This window comes from Zalophus californianus, chromosome 4 (assembly GCF_009762305.2).
Source record: "Zalophus californianus isolate mZalCal1 chromosome 4, mZalCal1.pri.v2, whole genome shotgun sequence".
NCBI lineage: Eukaryota > Metazoa > Chordata > Mammalia > Carnivora > Otariidae > Zalophus > Zalophus californianus.
In genome coordinates this window covers 20085460-20110916 of record NC_045598.1, presented here as the reverse complement: position 1 = coordinate 20110916, position 25457 = coordinate 20085460, and the positions used below count along the sequence as shown (strand labels likewise).

The following is a 25457-nucleotide window of genomic DNA, read 5'->3' as shown; positions in this document are numbered from 1 at the left end:
TCTATGATTCTATTTGGCAGTATCTCCGTCTAGGGTTGGGAGGATGTGTATCTGGTACATCTGAAGGGGGGAGGCCTCGCAGTGCTGAATTCCTCCTACTTACCAATCCTTGCCCCAAAGATCTCTCCACATATCCTTTATCTCACTTTGGATCCATTATCTTTTTTAATTCTCCCAGTTGGAGAGAGGTACTATTATCTTCACAGGTGAGGCTTAGAGAAAGGAAGTGCCTGCCCAAAGTCACACGGTTTTTTCCAACTGCCTGAACAAATAATTTTCCCTTCCTTATCCTCAGTTTCCATATCTGTAAAATGGGAATAACACCTGACTCACCTCACAGACTAGTGGGAGGATTAAATAATACTAGGCAAGCATGAGCCCTGGAGATGCTCCTTGAAAGTCACTTGTTTAAAAAAAAAAAAGGATAGTCACTTATTTATTGGTGCTGTTGTTATTATTAAGTTGTTATTAAGGAGAGCAGGAACCCAAGATAATCTGAGCCCTGACTTCTAGTCACCCAGTGATGTTGCCTCTTGCAGAGACACCATGGGAACTGGTAATCATGGCCCATTTTGATTACCTCCGCCGCTCCGTGAAGTGTCATTCAGGACTGCACAGCCCAGCCCCCTCCTCCACCCTGCTTCTAGGCCCCAGAATAGAAGGAATTGATCTCCCCTTCAGACTTCCCCAGAGGTGAATTAACCAGCGAGCAGAGGATGCACACCCCCTATTCTATCTCAGGGCAAAGGAAGAAATCGGGGAGCCCAGTGGTTCATTCAACTGAGAATATCTGCTGAGCACCTAGTATGTGCCGGTCCTGCGGTGGGCACCACGAGCACTGGGAACAAGACCAGACCCTGTCCTCGAGTCAGAAAAGGAGGAGTCAGAAGACAAGAAAACTGCGTGCTGAGTATTATGACAACGAAGTACAGAGAACTGTTCTATATAACAGGAAACCAGACAGGCCTAGGGTCGAGGGAACGCGTCCCAGGAGATATATGCCCTTGGAGCTGCGTCTTTAAGAACTGGCAAGCTCTCCCCAGGTGCGCAGAGACTGCTAGGACTACCTGCCCATTTAACAGAAGAGGAGACTGAACCACCAGCGTCGGTCTACCCTGCCCGCCTCGCTTAGCCAGACCAGGCTGAGCACCGCTTCTTGTCCGTAGGCCCAGCGCCCCAGCCTGGCCGCGGTGAACCACGCCCCCCCACCCCGCGCTCGGGGCGGGGCCTCTGCCCAGGTGCGCGGCGGCGTCGGCGGCAGCGCTTCGCGGAGGCAGGAAGTGTGTCCCCAGCGGCGGCCCGTGCAGCGCTCCCGCGAGACGCTCACCTGCGCTCCAGGTGAGCGGCGAGGGGGGCGGGGGGAGGGGCCGAGCCGGAGGCGGCTCACCTGGCGGGACAGGTAAGCCCCGCGCGGGCCTGTGGGGGGCGAAGCACGGCGGCACTGGTGTGGAGAGACCCCCGAGGCTACTCCTGGGCGGGGGAGGGTCCCGGGGCCGGTTCCTCGGGAGCCACCCTCCCACTTCCGGGGTGCGCGGGCCGGGCCGGGGAGCGGCCCGAGCGGGCGTCTGGGCTGGGCGGGCAGAATGTGGGAGGGGGGGGGCCGCGGTCGCCCTCAGGGCTGCGCTGGCTGGGGGCGGGAGCCGTGCTGGCCGGGGGAGGCAGGGTCGGGAGGAGCCGGGGGGCCGTGCACACCCAGAGGAAAGGTGTCAGGGCAGGCGGGGGGCCCTTGCAGCTGGAGAGGGTGGTGATCGCTCCGAGGGCACTGCTGGTGTAGGGGCTGTGCTGATCGGAGGGGCAGTGCCGGGGTCTGGTTCTCCCTTGCCTCGGGAGTAGGTGTCCCCGGATGCCGGAGTCGCGGGCTGAGTTTTGGGGCAGGAAATGGAGGGTGCGGGGATGCCGGGTGAGAGAGCAGAAGGCTGTTTCCCGAGCAGCGCTGGGGTGCCCCTCTCGGCCGGGTGTGCAAGACTAGGCTGGGTACGGGGGTGGGGCCTGTCCTGGGGACCTTGGGAGGAGGGGGATGGTACAGAGACAGACCCCTGTGTGTGTGTCTTCTCAGGGACTGGGGAAGGGGAAGAGCATCAAGACAAGTTTGGTGAGGGCGGGCTTAGGACCTTCTGACTCTGAGGAAGATCCCTGCAGTGACTTGGGGCGCCCAGCGTCCAAGCCCCTCCCACGTGCCAGGCACCACACTAAGCAACATGCACGGAATATCTCATTTAAACCTCACAGTGGCCCAGGAAGATACTCCTCTCTCACTCCTCTCTCGCCTTTAAAGAGGAGAAAACTGCGGCCCAGAGTCTTGCTCCAGGCCACACAATAGGAGCAGGGGCCCTCCCCTCACTCAACCAAGTGACCAGTGTTCCTAGGGTTTGGGAGGTGGGGGCAGCAGCAGTTAGGGGAAGATAAAGCCTGGAAAAAATGGGCTGAGTTCAGGAGGGTTCTGGACCTAGAGGGGTGGGGGAAACTGAGACAAGCCATTGTCCTTACCCTAGGTCTTGCTCCCCACTTCTCTCTATCTCACCCGCATTCCAGATATGTGGCACAAAACAAAGTACATGGGCTCCAGAGTCTGGTAGAGCACAGTACAAATCCTGTTCCATTCCTTTCCAGCTGGGTGTCTCTGGGCAAGTCACTTCTGAGCTTCAGCTTCCTGATCTGTAAAGTGGAGTTATAATACTTACAGAGCAGGTGTGACTGTTAGGTAAAGTGAAAGTCCTCTTGGGCCGTAGTCTGTTTCTGGCCCATTCACTGCTGTTTCCCCAGCATTTAGCACATTGCTGGGCACATGGTAGTGCTCAATAAATATTTGCTGGGTGAATTTAATGAATAGTAGCAAATCCTTAAGCCTTGGAGGTAGAGAAGGAGTGACCCAGACCATCATCAGTAACCCCTTGATGTTTTTACAAACCCCAGGTACCCCAGAGCTCAGTGTGGTTCCAACAGTGTAGAGGCACCCAATCTCCTCATCCAAGGCCTGAGCCTGGAAGACTCAGGGCTTCCTCTGTGGTCCCTCCATGGGTACAGGTCCCTCCATGGAGCTGGCGGCTGGCCACTTTGCGCCTTCCTCCCAAGTAATAGATGGGATGAGGTAGTGGGCAAGAATCTGGGCCAGGCTGCTTGGGTACAAATAGATGTGTGGCTTGAACAGCTTACTTAACTTATCTGAGCCTTTCGATGTAGAGTAATAATAATAATAACAACAATAATAATACCTGCGACTAAGGTTGTGAGAATTGGTATAATACATTCACAGTACATAGAACAATGTAAGCTGTCAATAATTAACTCATTTACTAGAATGCAGACTCCTGAGATTAGGGAATTTGGTGTCCACCAAATTTAGAACAGTTCCTGGCATTCAGTAGGCCCTCACTAAATATTTGTTAATTGAGTGAATGAATGAGTCCATACTCACCCCCACATTGCTCAAACCAAGGCAAAGGTTTTTAACCACTAGCCTGTCTGGATCGTGAGGGACTTCCAAGTCATCTATTACAGTTTCTGTGTGCACACCTTTGGAGAGGGGGTTTCACTGTCCTTCCCCAAGCCTGCTGCTACCCCCACTCTGGTCAGCCTAGAGTCTAAGTCATTTTTCTTCCTACCCAATGGTCCTGGTTCTACTCTGAGGTCGCACAGAATGTGTCAGTCCCCTCAAGCACTTACTGTACCCAACCCTGTTCTGACACTGAGGCAGAAGGGAGTCAGACACAGTCCCTGCCCCTTGGGGTCATATAGGCTTATCTTCAAACAGTGGGTTCAAGGCTGACCCAGCTGACAGAGCCCAGCAGGAAGCTGTGAGGAGAGGGGCTCCCATCTGACTTGGGGAGCTGGAGGGGCCTTGGAGAAGGAGTGCTGAATGGGGCCAGAGGAGTGAATTCTATAATTGCAGGAATAAAGAATTCCTGTATCCTCTTACCAGTCGCATGGCTAACATTCCTTCCCTCCCTTTCTCTCTTGAGACACATGCAGCTTCTGATTTTCGTGGGAAACTTTTTAGATTAGCTTGCTGATATCATGCTCCAGTATATACTTCCTGAGAATAAGAACATTGTCTTATATAACCGCAATCAAATTCAGGAAATTTGACATTGGCATATTCCTAGTAAATAATATACGGTCTACTTTAAAATTTCATCACTTATCCACATTATCCAGTTTCCTGTTTTTCCTCTTGATCCAGGATCCAATCAAGGATCATACATTGCATTTAGTTGTCATTCCCTTAAGTTGGACTTATCTGATGTCTCCTCATGATTATGTTTAGGTTATACATTTTGGGCAGAAAATACTTCTTAAGTGATGTAGTATCCTTCTTAGTGCAGAGTATCAGGAGGCACAGGATGTCAGTTCATCCCATTATTGATGATGTTAACTTCGATCGTTTGATTACAGTGGAATCTGCCAGGTTTCTCCAGATTTTTTAAGTTCTCCCTGGCTGCAGCAAGTAGAAGGGAATGGAGGTGGCCAGAATGGGAGCCTTGACAGTACCTGGGTGAGAGATGATCATGGTCCTGTTTGTTTGTTTGTTTTTTAAGATTTTATTTATTTATTTTGACAGAGAGAGACACAGCGAGAGAGGGAACACAAGCAGGGGGAGTGGGAGAGGGAGAAGCAGGCCTCCCACCGAGCAGGGAGCCAGATGCGGGGCTCAATCCCAGGACCCAGGGATCATGACCTGAGCCGAAGGCAGACGCTTAACGACTGAGCCACCCAGGCGCCCTGATCGTGGCCCTGTTTAAAGAGGTGGCATTTATTTGTCCAAAGCACATTGTCTGTTAGATCCAGAACTGGGACTAGAACACAGATATTCTGATGCCCACTCCCAGGCTCCTCACACATCACTAGTTCTAGGACCCCAATGCCATTAAATCAGGGATAAAAAGATAAGGGATCAGTGTTGCAGAAAATCCAGGTTGTTGCGTGGCAAACCCCTACAGGGATCGTGGACCTTCCACATATCACTACGTAATGTTCCCTGACTCCCTCAGGCATAGTTATTCACTCCCATGATGCCTCCTATATCCTACACGTTACATCTTAGGAGCTTTTAAGCATCTGTTTTTCCTACAAAACTGAGTGAATCACAAGAACAGGGTCTCTAGTTTATTCATCTTTAGTTTTACAGCGCCTACGGGCTCAGTGATTATGGGATAAAGGAAGTCCTCACTCTGAGCCTGCTAGCAACCAAGTCAGGAAGGGAAAGAAGGTACATTTTGTGGCTTGGCTTTCTTGTCTAATCAAAGGAAGCAAAAGAGTGCTTGGTTTTAAATATTGCTAGGAGAGCAAATCTGAGCCGGTCTGAAACACTGACAGGGGAACTGTCACATGCCCATGACTGATTTGAAGGAAGAGGGGAAGGGAAGGTAGTAATGGTCAGGTTCTGTAACAAGTCACATGGGAAGGCGTGTGTTGAGAGCCTCAGAGACTTTGTTGGGTAGGATTACCAACAGAGGGAATAAACTGGGGGAGACCACTCCCCAGAAAGTGAGATCTCGGGAGATTTTCTTTCCATGTGGTAAAACATTTTAAATTTTTTGTTACCATTTTAATTCTACAGTTCTGTGGCATTAAACACATTCACATTGTTGTGTGTTGTGTAACCATCACTACCATCCATCTCCAGAACTTTATCATCTTCCTAAAGTGGAACTCTACCCATTAAACGCTAACTTCCCATTTCCCCCTGCCTCCAGCCCCTGGCAACCACCATTTTACTTTCTGTCCTAAGAATTTGACTATTCTAGATCTTTCATATAAGTGGGACCATACAATACGTGTACTTTGTGTCAGGTTTATTTCACTTAGTATAATGTCTCAGAGCTCATCTATGTTGTGGCACATATCAGAATCTTACTCCCTTTTAGGGCTGAATGATATTCTGTCATATGTATACGTCATGTTTTGTTTATTCATTCATCTGTCAGTGGACATTTAGGTTGTTTCCGCCTTTTGCCTGTTGCAAATAATGCTGCTGTGTGGACACTGGCATACAAATGTCTGTTTCAGCCCCTGCTTTCCATCCTTTTGGGGGGTATATACCCAGAATTGGGATTGCGGGGTCCCATGGCCGTCCTGTGTCTAATTTTTGGAGGCACTGCTGTGCTGTCTGCCACAGCAGCCGCACCATTCTCCAAGGGCTCCTCCGTCTCCACATCTCCAGGGCCTGTCATTTTCTGCTTTTTCAATAGTAGCCATCCCACCACATCCATGGGTGTGAAGTCCCAGGACATTAAAAAAAATTTTTTTTAATTTTTATTTAAATTCAATCAATTAACATAGAATGTATTATTAGTTTCAGAGGTAGATGTTAGTGATTCATCAGTCTTATATAATACCCAGGACTTTTTTTTTTTTAAAGGTTTATTTATTTATTTGAGAGGGAGGGGCAGAGGGAGAAGGAGAGAGAGAATCCCAAGCTGACTGTGCACTGAGCGTGGGACCCCAACGCGGGGCTTGATCCCGGGACCCTGAGATCATGACCTGAGCCGAAATCAAGAGTCAGACACTTGACTGACTGAGCTGCCCAGGCGCCCTGTCCCAGGAAATTTTGACATGTAGGTTAGACCAGAGACAGAATTTATTCTTTGGGGAGGGAGGGACACTAGGTGAGGGTTCATGGGCATAACTGCACCCTTGAACCTGACTCCTTCCTGGCCTCTCCTCTATAGGTGCCTGGCTGCAACAAATCATGCAATGAGCCATGCCCCGCCCTGGACACCCCCGCCCATCATCTGGGCCCCCACGCTTGGGACCCTGGGAGCGGCCAACAGAACTATGCCTGGAGACTTTTGATGAGCCATCCCAACCCCCACCAAGCCGCCGCACCCGCAGGCCAGACCCCAAGGACCCTGGCCACCATGGGCCCGAGAGCCTTACCTTCATCTCTGGCTCTGCTGAGTCTGCTGCCGAGCCCCCAGCCTGTTGTCTGCTCTGGCGCCCCTGGGTGTGGGACTGGTGCCGGGCTGCCTTCTGCTTCCGCCGCTGCTGGAGTTGCCTCCAGCGGTGCGGGGCTTGCATGCGGGGCTGCAGCCCCTGCTTGTCTGCTGGGGACTCCCCTGAGGGGGCTGCTGAAGCCAACTGGGCCAAAGAACACAATGGAGTGCCCCCCAGCCCCGACCGTGCACCTCCCAGCCGGCGGGATGGCCAACGGCTCAAGTCAACCATGGGTAGCAGTTTCAGCTACCCTGACGTCAAGCTCAAAGGCATCCCTGTGTATCCCTACCGCAGCGCCACCTCCCCAGCCCCTGATGCGGACTCCTGCTACAAGGAGCCACTGGCTGAACCCCCACCCATGCGGCACAGCCTGCCCAGCACCCTTGCCAGCAGCCCCCGTGGCTCCGAAGAGTACTACTCCTTCCATGAGTCAGACCTGGACCTGCCCGAGATAGGAAGCGGCTCCATGTCCAGTCGAGAGATTGATGTGCTCATCTTCAAGAAGCTGACAGAGCTGTTCAGCGTACACCAGATTGACGAGCTGGCCAAGTGCACATCAGACACTGTGTTCCTGGAGAAGACCAGTAAGATCTCGGACCTTATCAGCAGCATCACCCAGGACTACCACCTGGATGAGCAGGATGCTGAGGGCCGCCTGGTTCGCGGCATCATTCGCATCAGTACCCGCAAGAGCCGAGCCCGTCCGCAGACCGCAGAGGGGCGCTCCATGCGGGGTGCAGCCCCTGCTGCTGCCCCTGATAGTGGCCACGAGACCATGGTGGGCTCAGGGCTCAGCCAGGATGGTAGGTGGGGTTCCACATGGCTGAAGGGCAGAGTGAAGGAGGCTCTGGCCAAGGGAGGGCTGCACTGGGTCTGTGGCCACTGCGGGTCCACCCCTCAGCCAGTCCCTGCTCTCCTTTGTCCTTTTCCTCCCTTTTCTCGACTCCCGTGTCCCCTAAGAGGACCCTCTGTCCCCCGCTACCACCTGCCAGAGCTTGCAGGCCTCGCCTGGTTAAAATAACGCGATCCCATATGAATCTGGACCTCGGCCCTGGCCTAACCAAATCCTCCACCCAGCCACCACTGCAGACACACACACACAAATGCACACATGCACACACGCACGCACAGGCATGTGCACACGCAAGTCGTCTGTGTCTTTATTTTAAATATTGTTTCTCAAGCCTGGCCCAGGTAGGTGACCCCTCCCTCATCAGGCTGGGAGCTGAAGGGGGGGTAGGGTTAAAAAGGATGTGATAATGACCACTGCCCCCTCCTGTTCCCTCCCTAGAACTCACAGTGCAGATCTCCCAGGAGACCACTGCAGATGCCATCGCCAGGAAGCTGAGGCCTTATGGAGCCCCAGGTTTGGTCCTGACCTGATGAGTCAGAGAGGGGGCACCGCCCTCAGCACCACCCCCCCCCCCCCCCCCGCCATGCCCCTCTCCCAGCTTCCTCTGGGGTGGGTGGGGCTGGGATCAGAAAGGGACCAGAAGCCTTGAGCAGCCACAGACCCCATCCTAATCCTGCAAGCTGGCTTAAAGGGTTCACTTAGGAGACATTCAGGGAGCTGCCCCTGAACCAGCAGGGGGCAGGTGCTCCGAAGTTGCATCTCAGCACCCCCGCGTCACTGGGGAGGACAGTGAAGGGCGGAGGCCATCCATCAGTGCTGAAAAGACACCCCCGTGTGCATTCTGCTGCCTTCTTGGGCTTCCTAAGCTCCCAGGAGTGGGGTCACTACCCTTTAACAGACAGCAAGGCTGGGGCTCAGAGAGGTCAAGAAGCTGAGTGGGTCACCCGGCCAGGATCAGACTGAGATCAGACTGACCCAGGCTCGAGTCCCAGTCTGCTCGTTCTCAGCAGGCTTCTCCCTGCCCTTGGTCCCTGGATGAGCTACTTCCCATCTCAGCCTGTTTCCTCTTCCCTTCCCCTCAGGATACCCAGCCAGCCACGATTCATCCTTCCAGGGCACAGACACAGACTCGTCGGGAGCGCCGCTGCTCCAGGTGTACTGCTAACCCTCACCCGCCCAGTATGGCCCACAGCTGAAGAGGGGAAGCAGGACCCCCTTTGGAGGAGGCTGGGCCACGCTGGCTCCTCCCACCTCGGCTGACTGGTTCCTGGACCATGTGCATTTCACTGGGCCATGGTGCCCACGTCACTCTGGATCCCTTGCTGGCCTGACCCCTGCCCGGGCCTGTTCCTTCCCGCCCGCGGTCTTCAGGCAGCCTGGATCATGGAAAGCAAAGACTTAGGAGTTACCTTCTGGGATTGAATCCCGGCTTTACCCCCATAAAATACACCCCATAACCAGTCATGCAAACTTCTCCCTCCACAGGATGAGGGTGGGGGGAGAGGGTGACAGCTCAGAGCAGCTTATCTTAAATGGATTGGGTTGGGGGGGGGGGGGCAGGCAGGGCCTCTGTCTTGAATTCTGTGGGCAGTGCCCACTCCACCTTATGTTCTGTTGGTTCTTGGCTGATGTTCTATATCCTAACATGACCATAGTTGCAAGTACAAAGATAGATGACTGCCTGGTCATCTCGGCTGATACTGCCCTTTCTGTCCAATCTGCTTGACCGATACACAGAGCAGGAGACAGGATAGAGCGCCCAGCCTGCCTTAGTGTTGTGGGGTCAAAGGCGGCTAAAATGAGAGCAAGAGCGTCCACCTCTCAGGTTCACTGTGAGTTCCAAAGAGCCAGTTTCTGTAGTTTCTGTACCTGAGAAAGGTCTGACAAGTGGTTTCTGTCATTGTTGAGAGGTTCTAGGCAGGCCTACCCGGACTCCTGCTGCTGCAGTTCACCGCCTGCAGGCTGGCCTGCTTCTGGCCATCCCTGCCGTTTCCCCAAGTCTTAAGCATGGGTCAGCCCCCACCCACCCTCAGACTTGAGGCTTCCTCCACCTCTCCCTGGTTCTGACAGAGCACTGTGGTCTACTGGAACCTTCTTGACCTTCCCAACTACCGTGGAGGGGGTCATTCCTTCATGGCTAGGAGGCTGGGGTTCAGAGGGGTCAAGGAACTTGTCACACAGCTAGTAACTCGCTCTGGACCTAGAAGCTGGCCTCTTGGCAGTTCTGCCCCAAAGCTGGCAAGCTCACCTGCTTGGGGCAGAAGCAGGGTCCCCTTGTTTGGACACAAGCCCAACTGGGTTCAGAAAGATCCTACTTGGCTACTCCTCACACACAGGAGTGTCTTGTTAGTCCTCTCAGCAATGACAGAGCAGGCCCACCAGACCACTCTTGACTAAACAATTAGCTATCCAGGATCCCCACACCCTCACCTATAAGCCCCCACACCTCACCTTTTTATTGTCCCCACAGGCCCTTTTGGCAAGTGACAACTAGACAAACTGTACTCATCCAGCTCCCTATCAGACACACAGTACGGTCCCCTTGGGGGCTGTGACCACAAGGCCCAGTACCAGTGACAAAACTGGCCCCTTCCCTTCAGCTCTATCTCACCCACATCAAAGCCTCGCCAAGATTGAGAATGTTAATGGAATCAAGTCCAGCTGGTCTTAAATTCTGCTGAGTCCTGGGCCCCTTTAAGAATGACATATATTCTGGTCCCTGTAACCAGAAAAACTCACCTTTGCTCAGTCACACACAGACTAAAAGCCTTGTTTTAACTCTCCCTTTTAAGTAATGAAAAACAGCCTTATACTGAAAAACAGTGTAAGGACTTGCTCTGGGTCACATGGCAGAATCTGGGCTAGAAACCAAGCCCCCAGCAGCAGCAATGAGAGAGGCCTGTCCCCCAGGGAAAGGCCAGAGCGAAGAGAAGACACAGGTGGAGTAAATAGTTTTAATGTGTAACAGTAGGCCAACTGGGGAAGATAAGACACCCCCCACAAGGCCCCAGCCCTTCTCCCATGATGCCCTGGGACTAGTGTGCCTGAGCCAGTCCCGTGCCTGCCCCAGCCCTGAAGCCCCCAAGTCCCAGGGGAGGGTAGGAAAAGAAGGTGGATGGCTGGGGGCTCAGCCCCAAGAGTTCAGGGAGGCAAACACAGGGCCTAGTTGAATTTGGCCTTGGAAAAATCCATTTCAGGATGCTGATCCATGAACCTGGGGAGGGAAAGTGGGAAGAAGGTAAAACAGGCCATCCCCTTCATCAAAGAGCCCCTTTCTCCCAGCCCCACAACCTCAGGTCTAATTTCTTTAGAACCCTGAGCAACTTGGAGCCAGGCCAGGCAGTGCTAGGGCCTCAGGGTCTTCCTGTAGGAGGCAATGACTGCTTGTGTTATCCCTTCCTACCCCAAGGTGCCTTTGCCCTCAAGATGACCTTGGAAAATGATTAGGGTAGGCAAACTGAGGCTATAAATCCATAAACTTGGCTGGCTTATCCCGGAAGGGACAAGGCAGCTCCTGTGTCCTGCTCAGTGACCCACTCACTGCTGTCACCCAGGTCCAGGCCCAACACCCACCTTCCCCACCCCACCTCCCACCCCCGGCCAATCTCTGCATTGCTCACTTCTTCAGAATCTCCTGCTTTTTCTGCTCATCCGAGGTAGGCAGGCCCATGGACTTCTGCCTCTGGTCGTACATCATCTTTTCCACCATGCTGCGGGTCTCACTGTCCAGGTCTGAGAGCTAAGGGCAGGCGGTAACAAAGATAGGTGAACTCTGGAGCCCCCTACGCCCTCACCTCCCAGCTGAAGCCCCCCTACAACCAGCCAGGGCTCACCTTGGAGTTCTCAGGGTTGATCTTCTTGGTATTGATCTCAGGGTCACTGGACACCAAGCGGCTCCACCACTCCATCTTGTTGATCTGTGAGGAGGGGAACCACCGGGGGCTGGGAGGTAGCTCCCTCTGTGCCCTAGGATGCACCCCTCACCCTTTCCAGAACCCAACTCACTCCCATCCACATCCTGTGCGGGGACCTAGGGTGCAGATGGGCAAGGCCTCTGCCTTCCCCAGTGGCTGGGGGAAACGGATGAGACCGTAACAAATCAGCATCATCGGGGCAAAAATAAAACAGAGGAAGCTATTCATCCAGGGTGGAGAGCGAGAAGTTAAGAGTGGCACCTGGGCTGGGCCTGAGGGACACACAGTACACCTGATGAAAAAGCAAGACAGGGATTTCAGCTGGAAGGAGGAGCAAGTACAAGGGCAGAGGTGAGGGAGAGGCAGGTAGACTAGGAGAGGCCTTAGGTGCCAGGGGAAGCCTTCCTTGGACCCATGGCACTTAACAGAGACATTGCTTTACATTACATGCATTGCCCCGTCTCTCTAAGGGAATGAGCGGAGGCTTTCTGAGGGCAACTCTCTACATTTTGTCCACTGCCCTCTCACCAGCACTTAGAACACCCTCTGGCACATAGCAGGTATCCCCGTATCTGAACTGAAAGCATGTACAAACCACAGGAAGATGCTTCAGTACCAAAGACCTTCCATCTTAATTCCATCCCTACCTAGAGGGAGGAGCCTGGCAAATCTCGAGTTGCCCTTTTCCTGACTCTAAAATGGGACAGACCTACATTAAAAATCTGGTGCAGATTAAGCACGTCCGCTAGACCCCCAGCAATGGTCCCCAAGTGAATGAGCAGACACCTCCCTCCTTTCTCCACCAAGATGCAGGCCAGAAGGCCGCGGTGCTCACACCTTCTCCAGATGCACCGTCACCACCTTGCCGTCCTCGATGAGCCACGAGCTCTCCTCCACCTTCACCTCGTTGTAGAGCTCCCCGTCAATGACTGCCGGTTGCCCCTTGAGCCCCACTCGGAGGTGCCGCCGATGGATGTCCACCACCACATCCTTCCCCTTCAGCCGGAAGTTCACATGGAAGGGCAATGCCAGCTGCATGGGGCAGGAGAAGTCAGAAGGAGCCCCAGGCTGGCTCCCTAACCTCCTAACCCTAGCCGTGGCCACTTACGTCCAGCTCAGACAAGGTCTGGGTCCAGCGGTAATTGGGCAAGTCGGCCCCGTTGCCAAGGTTGGGCTTCAGTTTCCCTTTGTCTTTCTCCTCCTCCTCCTCCTCCTCGTCCTCCTCAGCCTCCTGCTCACAGTTGGGGTGCTCAGCTACTTACCTGACAGGCACAGACTGTACCCCACTGAGCCAGGCCCAGGGCTGACCCTGGGCATACAGCCGCCAGATGAAACAGACCCAGTCCCTGCCCACTCCATGGCCCACTGGGAGCCACAGCTTCTGATCTCTGCCTGAGAGGAGCAGCATACCGTGTGACAAAGGACACAGCTGGGGAACAGTGACAGTCAGAGATGGACCCAGAGAACCTAGCTGGGGATCCAAGCCAAGGGACTTGGAAAGAAAGCCCGGCGCAGAACAGAAGGTCACAAGGTAGCCATGCGCATGGTTGTTCTAAAACAAAACCAGACTGCCCAACGATCAATTTTCTTCTTCTGTGTCTGTAGGGCTGAGACCCCTAGTGTCAGACCAGAAACTCTGGAAAGCCAAACGATTGGGAAGCTGGATTTGAGTCAGAGGGAGGAGCCCTGAGGGGCACATCCCCCAGATGTGTCCAGAGTAGCCCAACACACAGGGCCAGGCTGGGCCCACAGACCCCGGCCCGCCTGAATGATACCTGTCCAGGCACTGCCCTCTCTGGCTCTTGGGCTTTCCTACCAAGGCTTTAAGGCCAGTGGGTTGTTTTTTTAAAACCTGATCCTGTGGTCCGATGTCTATGAGCGGGATCTTGAACTCTGGGGAGGACCCCCACAGCTGAAGGAAAGGGCACAGGGGGAGGCACTCTAGAGACAAGAGAAAGGCTAGAAGGTCCCTGGAAGTTCCCAAGCCCTGACTAGTCTCAGGCACCCCCAGTCCATCTCACCTGCTTCCCCAGTGAGCCAAGGCTGCCATTCTTGAGCTGGGCCTCATGATTCTCTGCATCTTTTTTCTGTGGCGAAGGGCACAGCAGTTGGCAAGAGCATCCTCGCTGCCAGTGCCAACAGGGATGGGGGCTGGGGTGGGGGAGCCCACTCTTACCCGGTCAATCTCCAGCTGCAGCCTCTCTGCCTCCTCATCAGTCAGCTCCTTGATCTGGGGCCCAGAGGTCTCGGACTTGGCCTCCTCGGCCAGCCTGGCTGCCCGCTCCGCCTTCTCCCGCCGCTCGGTCTCCTGCCGAGCTCTCTTCTCCCGCCGGGCCTTCTGTGCCAGCTGGTTATGGTGGTTGAAGGTCTGTGTGATGAGCTAGGGAAGGGAGAGAAGGTGATGAGGCACTGGGGCAGTGGCCAGTGTCCCAAGGCTTGGAGTCCAGTCCACCTCTATGTGCTGGATGCCTGGGCACGGCACTGTACTCAGAACCTCAGGTCCTCATCTATAAAACGGGGATCACACTGTACACAGCAATCGCAGAGTTATAATGAGAACACCTGCAAAGTACCTAGTGGGATAAACAGTGGCTATTTAAAACAACAGTCGAGGGGCACCGGGGTGGCTCAGTCGGTTAAGCATCTGCCTTCGGCTCAGGTCATGATCCCGGAGTCCTGGGATGGAGCCCCGCATCGGGCTCCCTGCTCGGCAGGAGGCCTGCTTTTCCCTCTCCCTCTGCCTGCTGCTCGCTCGCGCTCTAATAAATAATAAATAAAATCTTAAAAAAGAAAAAAGTCTAGTGACTAAAAACACGGACAGTGAAGCCAGACAAGCGGAGTTCTCACCCAGGCTGTCACACACTAGCTATTGTATTTTTAGCAAAGGACTTAACCTGTAAGAGCTTCAGATTCCTCACCTGTGAGGATGAATCTCTGTACCTCACAGGGTTGTTGTGCTCAGAGTCCTTCCCTACAGAGCAGAACTGTTAGAAGCCAAACTCCAGCCTCCACCCAAGAGGCCTCCCCTGAGCTCGCAGGCCTGCACTGCCCAGCTCCTGACTGATCTCTTCCCCCACATGTACCTGTCTCCAGGACAGCAGACCCAGCCGTGCTGCCCTCAGCACCACGTCCAGAACTGCCAGATTAGCAGGGAGCCAGAGAGAGCTTTCTTGAGGGAAGAGGCTAGACTCCTCTCCTCAGCCTGCAAGCTATCAATGTCAAGTCCCTCCTCTTCCACTGTGCCTCCCTAGGACGCTTCCAACCCACATGCTGCTGGCTGTCCTCCCTGCTGCCCAGGAGCTACCACAAGACTGCTGCCGCTGTCACTATCTGACTGTGTGGCCTTGGACAAGGGAACGACTCTGACACCTTGTAAGCTCCATTTTCTCACCTGTCATGAGGATCAAACACAACAGACACTTACACAGGCTGGCACAGTCCTTGCCAAATCACAGCCACATACAAAGTGTTAGCTTCCCAACACTCCTTGCCTGACTTAGGCTAACCCGGTGTCAGCTGGTTAGTGGTGGGAACAAGTACATTCTCCACTATAAAAATACAATGGGAGAGACGGCTCACCTGTTTATACCAGTAGGTCTCCAGACGTGGTTCCCCACACCTACAGCACCAGCATCATCTAGAATTTGCTAGGAACACTAAACTTCGACCCCACTCCAGACCTACTGAATCAGACATTCTGGGGTGGGGCTCAGCAGCCTGTATTTTTTTTAAATTTTTTTTTAAAGAGTTTATTTGAGAGAGAGAATGAGAGAGAGAGAGAGAGAGAGAGCATGAGAGGGGGGAGGGTCAGAGGGAGAAGCAGACTCCCCGCTGAGCAGGGAGCCCGATGCGGGACTTGATCCCGGAACTCCAGGATCATGACCTGAGCCGAAGGCAGTCACTTAACCAGCTGAGCCACCCAGGCGCCCCTGTATTTTTTTTTTTTTTAAGATTTATTTGAGAGAGCGCACGTGAGCACACATGAGTGGGGGGAGGGGAGAGATAGACAGAAGGAGAGAGAATCCTGAAGCAGACTCCCCACTGAGCACGGAACTCGATGCAGGACCCTGAGATCCTGACCGGAGCCGAAATCAAGAGTCGGCCAGGCCACTTAACTGACTGAGCCACCAAGGGGCCCCAGCAGTCTGTATTTTTTTTAACAAGCCCTCCTGCCCAATTCTCAAGAAGACCAGAGTGTCACACCTAGATTGGAGTTCCCAGACTACTCCTTCTACCTGTGTGACCCTGAGGTCATCACTCTGTGCTCCTATTTCATTATTTTCAAAAGCAATCTTGCATAAGCTGTTCTTTGCCTACAATGTCCTTGTCCCTACCCCCAGGTCACCCGGCAATCTCCTGCTCATCCTCTAGAACCAGCTCCAGTGTCTCTGGAGCTTCACCTCTTTACCTTCAGCAGGCCCAGGAACACACCCAACTCAGGAAACCCAACCGTGTCAGCCCACACACTTGGAAGAGACCTTGCAGGGCACTCAGCACATGATCAGTGGTCAATTTACCATCTTCCAAACATCTCTGAGCCAGAGCAGGAGGGGGGGAAGGGTCTGTAAGAGCTGAGAGGCTTACGTGGGGCTCAGGGTCACCAAAGTCACCAAAGTCACCCATGGGCTCCTGGACCTAGGTTCTGGCAAATGTCCCATGGCTTCTCATTCATTTGATGCCAATTCCTCCTGCTACCTCGGAACTCCCAACCTCATGCCACACCGTGGTAGTTCCATACTCTACAAGGCTAAAGGCACCAAAAGCATCCCCCAAACCAAATGGGTTAACAAAATGGGGTTTCAGTGAAAGAGAAGTTGAGTCACCCGGAGGCCATTCTGCTGTCAGCAGAATCAGTCATGAGATAATTACGCCAGCGGAGGCTGTTCCACCACGGGGCCTTGGTCCCAAATCCCTAATCGGGAAGACCTTGAACTCAAGCCATTTGCCAACCAGTGGCCAAGGGGAGGCGGGAGCAGGGCCCTCCCCTCTCCCAGCTCCAGTGAATCATGTTACATCCCATTTGTCCTGTTCCTTCCTAGCTCCTGGAGGTTAGGTGAGGGCAGAGCTGAACCACCAGGCCCAGTCAAGGCCAATCACAGCAGCCTCTGACCCCTCCTCCCAATCTCCTCCTCCCAGCCTTACCCAGGCCCAGTCCCAGGCAGAGACCCCTGGGGGTGTGTAGCCTACTCTGTGGTGCCAACCAGCAGGCTGTCACAGAGCAAAGCATCTGTCACTGGACACATCTTCAGGAACCACAGCTCAGCAGAGTAGGAAAGGGATGAGGACGGTCACGCTAGTTCTAGAAGACAGGCCCCAGATTCTTAAGCGGGCATACTGAGCACAGCCTTTCCCTGACCGAGGCTGGGTGATCGCGGAGTAAAGAGTGGTTCCCACCAGCCTGGCCAGGAGAGACACCAAGAGGTATTTAACCTGAACATAGCAGGCGCTTGGAGGGGTGGGGTGTGTGTGACCCAACACATCTGAGAGAGAAAACACGCTCCTGTTCTAGAACTTCATTTAAATGAAATCATTCAGTAAGTACTCGTAAGTGTGTGTCTTCCTTTAAAAGGCTGAACAATATTCCATTAGATCCACTGTAAGTATATACGAGACTCTTTACTCCTCCATCAATGGGTGCTTGGACTGCTTTCAGCTTTTGGCTCTGTGCACAGTGCTGCTGTGAACATGGGTGTACAAATCTCTCAAGAACCTGCTTTCAATTCTTTTGGGAATGTACCTAGAAGTGGGATTGCTGGACCATACAGTTCTATTTTTAATTTTTTGAGGAAGTGCCATGCTGTTTCCCACAGCAGCTGCACCATTTTATATTCCCATCAACAATGCACAAATGTGCCAATTTCTCCACACCCTCGCCAACACTTGGGAGTTTTCTGGTTTTTTATAGAAGCCATCCTAATGGGTGTGAGGTGATATTTCAGCATGGTTTGATTTGTATCTCTCTGATTAGTGATGTTGAGCATCTTTTATAATAAAAAATTTTTAAAGAGCCACAATAATGCACTTTTATCAGAAATACCTGAAGATTACCCTTTTTGCCACATCCCTGTAAGCAATGGTTTTTGTGGGTCTTTTCTTTTTACACTTTCGTCAGTTTGGCAGGAAAAAAAGGACATTTCACTGTTTATTTCTCCTAGATTTCCTAGATAACTAGTGAAGTTGGACATCTTTTCATATGCTCTTTGGATCTGCTATTCTTGGAATTGCCTATTTTTCTGTTTATCATTTTCTTGTCAATTTACAAGTTCCTGCATATTAAATTAGTCATTAAATTTTCTGTCCTCTCCACTGAACACTTTTTCTAAATCTGTTTTCCAATTAACTTTATATGTCCCTTTTGCCAGACACACAAAGTTTTCAATGACTGAACAGGCAAAAAGCTACCTTTTCTTTTATAGCTTCCAGGTTTCTAATCTTGCAAGGCCTCCCCCACAGAAGATCATATGGTTTCCTAGCTTTCCTTAACAGACTCTTCTTGGTCTGCAATTTATTTTTACATATGAGTAAAACAGATGGTATACTTGTGGTTCTTTACAGATAAATAGCCAGTTGTAGGAGCAATGACTTATTCAATCATCCTTTGCCTACAGAACTGAATTACTACATCAGACGTGTACTGAATTCTCATGTGCTAGACTTTTTCTGGGTTCTCTATTCTGCTTCACTGTTCCATTTGTCTCTTCCTATGGCAATAACACACGGATTTGATCATTATGGCTTTCCTCAAATCCACAATCCCTTATCCATAATTCCTAGCCCCAAAAGCTATAAAAATTATAAAACTGTTTTTGAAATTATAAGTTTGTGGCATGAAGGTATTTATAGTCTTCATATCTCCCACTTGGTATGAATATTGATAGACGTTTCTCTACAGAAATACTAATGCTTCATTACAGGATGCTGCTCCTAACTCACACAGCACATGTTACACACGTTACTACACTGTAACAAATTACCATATGTATAGTATATGCACCGTTATCACCTCCTAAAATCCAAAGAATTCGAAATCCCAAAACACATCTGCACCTAAGAGGTTCAAAAAAAGGACCACGGGGGCATGTGGGTGGCTTAGTCGCTTAAGCATCTGCCTTTGGCTCAGGTCATGATTGTAGGGTCCCAGGACTGAGCCTGCTTCTCCCTCTCCCTCTGCCTGCCACTCCCCCTGCTTGTGCTCTCTCTCTCCCCGTCAAATAAGTAAAATCTTAAAAAAAAAAAAAAAGGATCATGAACTTGGGGCACCTGGGTGGCTCAACTGATTGGGCGTCAACTCTTGATTTCAGCTCAGGTCATGATCTTGGGGTCATGGGATCAAGTCCCAAATCAGGTTCCCCACTCAGCAGGGAGTCTGCGTTTCTACCTCTTCCTCTCCCTCTGTCCCTCCCCTCATGAGCTCTCTCTCAAATAAATAAATCTTAAAAAAAAAAACAATGTTTTTTGTTTCCACCATGAATTTGTATTCTCAAACGTCAGCCACTTCATCTACATGACCTCTTTTTATCCTCACAATAGCCCTATGAGGTAAGGATTAAGACCCCTTTACAGGTAAGAAAAAAATGAAGCTCAGAGAAAAAAATGATTCACCCAATGCCACACAATTGCTGGGGGCTGGGGGGGGGGTGAAAGACCGGGGACTGGGATTCCAGCTCACATCTGCCTAACTCCAGAGCCCATGCTCCTGACCAGTGCACTTGAAAATGATGTATCTGGTGGCCTGCACACAGTAGGCACTCAATATAAAAGTTACTGTGTTACAAATGGAGACTAGGTGAGAAGGCTGGACAGGTTTCTGCCTGCCCGCAAGTCTGACCAACCTCCTGGGGAAGAGCTTTGTTTCTAAAGGAATGAAAAACCAAAGAGCATGACAAGGTCTAAGAGGGGACCAGCAGACATCCAGTACGTGGCAGCTACCATCATCCCCATACTTCTAAAATACCACTTTTAAGATTTTATTTATTTATCGGGAGGGCAGAGGAATAGTGAGAGAATGTCAAGCAGACTCTGAGCTGAGCACGAAGCCCAACATGGAGCTTGATCTCATGACCCTGAGATCACAACCCGAGCCGAATCCAAGAGTCAGACACTTAACTGACTGAGCCACCCAGGCGCCCTAATACCTCTTCTTTGTATCACTCACCTCTCTCCCTTCATCCAGCTCACTCATCCTTCAAGCACCACAGCCTCACAGCTGACACCTAGCTGTCAGCCTAGGTTAGTCCCCATTTAATGCTCCCAGGTCTCCTCCCTAACACCCATGACTTCTTCATTTTTTAGGGGCCGGGGGCAGGGTGCTACACTGTGAGATCCATGAAAACAAAGACCATGTCTGTATTCATCTCTATAATCCCAAAGGGTCTGGCATAATACCTACCACAAACAAAGCATCAAGTGTTCGATAAATACTCATTGAACGAATGAATGACTATTATAAGGCAGTCTGGCCCACAGAAAAACAGGAGGTGCTGGTGCTAACACAGAAAGAATATATGAACCAGAAGGGGCCTACAGGTCAAAAAATCCACCTTCTTCCATTCTGCAGACATGTAGATTGAAAGAACCAGAGAACTAGTGGGAAATCAACCAAGCCACACAGCTGGGCCAAGATCCCCGGACTCTCCACTCCCAGGCTAGTGTGTCTATGACAGAGTAGCCTCAGATCATGGTGGGATGCATGCATGAGACAGCATGGCAGCTAAGCAGACCCCTGAAGCCACAGAAAGCAGTTTGCAAAAAATGTCTCCTTGTTACTATGTCTCTAAGTGAAAACAAATATCAAGGTCCTAAAAATCACTGTTCAATGAGGTAACCTTTTCATGACTTACCAAGCTGCAAAAATATAATTACAACCTAAGGAATCAAAAGAAAGTTCAAGGTCTCAGAGCCTGTAGCACAAAATGCAATTCCCAAACCCGTGAATTTTGGGTCACAGCGTCTGGGAATACTGGGATTGGCTGGCTTTAAGTTTTTCTGTATTTGTTTTCTAAGCTCAATTTCTAACATTTGCCCACTCTCATCTCCAGCTAGGTAATCAGATAAAACCTCCTTGATGGAAAAGGAACCAAGAAGCGTGGTGTCAGGGGCAGAAGGCAGTTTTACAACAGACTCTGGTTCCCACCCTGGCTCTTCTACAACTTAGCTCAAGACTTTGGACAAAGTCCCACTGCCCGGGTAGCACAGTCCGTTAAGCATCCACTCTTGGTTTCGGCTCAAGTTGCGACCTCAGGGTTGTGAGATCGAGCCCAGCATCAGGCTCCGTGCTCAGCGTGGAGTCTGCTTAAGACTCTCCCTCTGCCCTTCCTCCCCAGCTCATGTATGTGCATGCGTGCACACTCACTCTCTCTCTCAAATAAACAAATAAATCTTAAAAAAAAAAAAAGACTTTGGACAAAGTGCCAAACACTTTGAGCTAATTTCATCATTTGCAAAATGGGAATAGTAACACCTGCCCGTCTCAAGCTGAAGGATCACAGGAAACAGGGGTAGATAAAGCACCTGGCAAGGAGAGGGGCTTCAATACACAACAGTTTGCTTCCCTTCCGCGACTCTTTGCCCTTGGCATTTTTACTTCTGCTGAACGTTATTATTAGGCCAAAGGAAGATGAGGTGAGCCTTCCTTCTGAAGAAACAGAGGCTCCAAAGGGACAGGAGGCCCCAACACTCACCTTCTCTGCCATCCCCTCTTCTCCTCCAACAAAAAAGTCTGTTTTGCGTCGAAGGAAGCTGAAGAAAGTGTTCACAAGCTGAAAAACAGAAGGAGACTGAAGCTGTGGAGATGCCGCATTGGGAGTCCCTCAACTGCACAGAAATCAGATTCTAGTCCAGGAGGGAGCTTGAGACTAGACTGTTTCACCCTGAGCCTCTCATCTGAGGAGACAGCCTCCCCCAAAGGGCCCTACCTTAGTCACTTCCACTAGGAAGCCTATCCTAACCTTATTTAGATAGCCTGAGAGGCAGATTTTTCATTTCTCCTGTATATGTGTACATGCATTTCACATTCCTTGAGGCTCTCAAAACAGCCTAAGGATATAGAACACTCCTCTGCATCCAGGGCTTGAAATACCTAGGCCCAGTTTTCCTTCCAGATAGTAAAAAGTCCATCCAGACTGGCACTGGCTGAGTTACTAGGGCAGATTCGAAAAGAGGGGAGCAAATGAAGCCACTTCAAAGGGTAAAACCAACTAACTGGTGGGTATACCAGAGTTTCCAAGTGGTTAAGCATATGGGTTTGAGTATCAGACTGATACATATTAGCTGTCATCTTGGAGAAGTTTCTTAACTCTAAAACAGAAGTAGCAACAACACCTATTTCTAGGAACCTAGTGAGGATCAAATGAGATACCACAGGTGAGGGCCTTTAGCAGTGTCTGGCCCAGAGCAAAAGACCTCCTGCCAGAGTGAACTCCTCACACGTAGGTACCATGAACTATGGCTTATTCATCCCCAAAGCCTGGCACCAGATCTGGCTCAGCGTATATGCTCAGTAAAACTACTGAATGAAAAGATCTACTGGTGACCTAGAGTTAGCATATACAAGCCCTTTTATTTGCCCAAATGAGTGGTTTTAAGGCCGATGTTAGAACTTATCTCCATGGTTTGAGTTTCTACTTCTAGATACTTTTTTGATTCACTCAAAAATGCACTCCCAAATCCAATTTGGAGTCAACAATTTAGGAGGATGGGGGAGGGAACCTTTACACACGCAAATTAGTAACTCTTCCCACCTAAAAGGGCTTGGGAGTTCTTGGTCTCCACCAGTACCTGGGTAAAAGAATGGGAACAGAAAAGCTCAAAGAAAACTCGTTCCCAGTGAGACAAAGAATCAGCAATGTACTGTGGAAAGCAAACAGGCCTAAGGAATCTGGTCCTAAGTCAGGAACCTGTTGGGTGATTTTGGGCAAGTTCCTTTGGTTTCTTTTCAGAATGAGAGTTCTGGAACTGATCTTGATAGGCTTTTCTACTTCTAACTTTCCATGTTTTGGGTCCAAAAAACCAACTCCAGAATCTATACCAGTTGGTCTGTGTTATTGCATGGTCAGTATGCATGAATTATGCTTTTGAAAAGCTCTTTTTAAGCTCCATCAGGGCAAGGACAGATTTCTGCTCACATCTATGTAGCCAGGACCCAGTCCGGTGAGTGTCTGGCACACATCACTCAACAAGTATTTGTTGAATGAACAAACCTGATTATTGAGAATTCCTTACTATCCTTCACGTCAAGACACTACTCTCCTCACTGCTCAGAAAATAAGGGACTCGTAGCTCTGTCTCAAAGACAAAGGAACTGAGGCTTGCAGACGTGGAAAGGTCCCTTGTGGGTAGGTGGTAGAAACAAATTGTGAACCCAGGCTTCCTAGTCCCCATTCAAGGCCTGAAAGAACCACGTGCTAACATCACACCCCCCCCACCTCCACCCCCACCCCCCCACACACATTCGTCAGCTCGGTCCAGGTCTTGGTAGATGCAAATCCCAAAGACTGGGAGGGTTCAGCTTAAGAACTGCTCTTCGCCGGCGGCCATCAGAGGGGGAAACGAGGCCGGAAGCATGTGTGAGACTGGGGGACCGGCTACGGGGGGAGCTGCGGGTTTTCCAGGGCCGCGTTCGGAGACACAGGAATTGCTAAGACAGGAACTAGTGAGCGGCGCCGGGGACCCGGGACAGAAACGAATGGGGCCTGAAGTGCGGTGGGGAGGCCAGACCGGAAGCTGGGACACGGTGAGAATGGAGGAGGAATCCCAAGAACCCGCGAGGCCCCGGGCGTGGATCTAAGCCCCCGAAGACAGGGAAGTGGAGCGAGCGTGGCTAGGGCCGCGCGGGTGGGCGAGCGCCGCAGGACCAGGCCAGGCCGACGCCGCGCGGGCCGTTACCTCCTGCACGCCGCCCTCGTGCTGCTGCGCCATGGCCAGCAACATGCCGTCGAACCGCTCCTCCTCCTGCTCTCCGCCCATCGCGCCTGCCCCTAGCCACGCTCCGAGATCCCAGCTCCTCACTCGCGTCCCGCGCTCTCCCTGCTCCTTCGGGTAGTGTCCGGCCCAACGGCTCCAGTCGTCCGCCTTCCGCAGCGGAGCCGGAAACACGCACGCGCCGCACCGCCCAGGCTCGCCTTCTCGCCCTCTCTTCCCGCCTCCCTCCCGGCCCGCGACCATTGACCGCGCGGCAAACAGCCCGCTTCACCAACCATTGGTCGACTCGCTGAGCCAATCGAGGAGCGCGTCCAGGAGGCGGTAGGCGGAGCCGAGGGTCCCGGAGTTTGGCGTGAGTTGCTATGGTCACCAGATGCTTTGGAGCCTTCCAGAAAACCCTGAGCTACGATCTGGTGGGGTTGAAAGTTAAAAAGGGATAAATGGCGCCTCCGCCTCGAGAGTGACTTAACATTTTATAGAACGGTGGAGCTGAAAATGTCCTTAGTTATCTCCTCCAATGCTTCCATGAGGCAATGGAGGCCCAGAAAGAAGGGGCTTGCCTAAAGGACAGCCTACCTCCGTCATCATCACAGAATCGCCAGGACCAGCTTCTTGGAATTACAAACTACAGTCGCGCGGGCCTCGGTCTTGGAAGTGCTCCGTGCTTGGTTTTAGTGTTCTTCTGCTGCAGTCCTGAAAATCTTAATTTTTGAACAAGAGACAACACGTTTTGCACTGGGCTCTGCAAGTTATGTAATGGTTGCTGTATTCGACCTTCACTCCTGTTAATGTGGGGGACATGTCCCAGCCATCTAAGGCCAGCCCCTCCACTTTTGCAGTGAATTTCATCATCATTGTCTTTTCAGAGATTCTACCCTTGTTATTAACCTTTTTTTAAAATTTCCTGCATCAAAAATGTCTTTCTTCTGGATCATTCCCCTCAACTTACAAACATGCTCTAATGTCACTTATTTTTTTACTATTCTGTGAGCCCCTTTTCTCTTTCTACCACCCCAATTTTCAGTTCTCATTTTCAGCAAAAGTTGAAAAGATTGCTATACTTGTCTCTTCCCTTTGTCACCTTCCATCTTTCCTCAATTTATTCTAATTAGTTTTTTCTTAAAAGACTCTAGCCAAGGGTATAATGACCTTTTATTGCCAAAGTCCATGGACCACTGTTATTTTCCTCAACTTCTCAACTGCATTTGACACAGTTTGCCCCTTCTTTTAGAAACACTTTTTTGGGGGGGTGCCTGGGTGGCTCACTTGGTTAAGTGTCTGCCTTCAGCCCAGGTCATGATCCCAGGGTCCTGGGATGAAGCCCCTGGGTCAGGCTCTCCGCTCAGCAGGGAGCCTGCTTCTCCCTCTCCCTCTGCCTGCTGCTCCCCCTGCTTGTGCTCTCTCACTTGCTGCCAAAAAATCTTAAGAAATAAACACCTTTTTTTCCCTTTAGGCTTCTGATACGGAATTGTGTTCCCCGAAATTCATATGTTGAAGCCCCAGTGTGACAATTTGGAGTAAGGGCCATTTAAAGAGGTAATTAAGGTTGAATGAATTCATAAGGGTGGGTCCCTAATCCCATCTGAAAGCGTGTCCTTACAAGAAGAGGAAGAGATCCCCAGGAAATCATTGGTACACAGAGGAAAGGCCATGGGTGGCAGCCTTCTGCAAGCCAAAGAGAGAGGCTGCAGGAGAAAGCAAACACCTTGATCTTGGACTTCCGGCCTCCTGAACTGAAAAACTATGTTTCTGTTGTTTAAGTCACACAGTCTGTCGTATTTTGTTATGCAGCCCTAGCAAACTAATAGAGCTTCTGTGTCACCACCCTGACCTGGTTT

The 25457-nt window shown here is 51.4% G+C and overlaps 2 protein-coding genes across 4 annotated transcripts; one reads left to right on the top strand and one right to left on the bottom strand.

The window, feature by feature from the left end:
• The first annotated feature begins 1254 nt into the window (after positions 1–1254).
• On the top strand, positions 1255–9525 carry KDF1 (keratinocyte differentiation factor 1). Of its 3 annotated transcripts, XM_027621832.2 has the most exons (5): positions 1364–1399; positions 4393–4492; positions 6669–7736; positions 8225–8299; positions 8869–9525. In XM_027621832.2, exons 3-5 carry the CDS (start codon positions 6701–6703, stop codon positions 8949–8951), a joined length of 1194 nt encoding a protein of 397 aa, XP_027477633.1. In that variant the 5' UTR covers positions 1364–1399; positions 4393–4492; positions 6669–6700; the 3' UTR covers positions 8952–9525. The 3 variants fall into 3 exon arrangements, with proteins under 3 accessions (XP_027477625.1, XP_027477615.1, XP_027477633.1); XM_027621824.2 differs by lacking the exons at positions 1364–1399; positions 4393–4492 and adding an exon at positions 1255–1338; XM_027621814.2 differs by lacking the exon at positions 4393–4492 and having other exon boundaries at positions 1276–1399.
• Positions 9526–10712: 1187 nt separating this feature from the next.
• On the bottom strand, positions 10713–23791 carry NUDC (nuclear distribution C, dynein complex regulator). The gene is made up of 9 exons (XM_027568893.2): positions 23584–23791; positions 21381–21458; positions 13877–14080; positions 13722–13787; positions 12809–12931; positions 12538–12732; positions 11620–11703; positions 11407–11525; positions 10713–11000 (listed from the first exon to the last, which is right to left on the bottom strand). Exons 1-9 carry the CDS (start codon positions 23662–23664, stop codon positions 10949–10951), a joined length of 1002 nt encoding a protein of 333 aa, XP_027424694.1. The 5' UTR covers positions 23665–23791; the 3' UTR covers positions 10713–10948.
• Positions 23792–25457: the final 1666 nt, after the last annotated feature.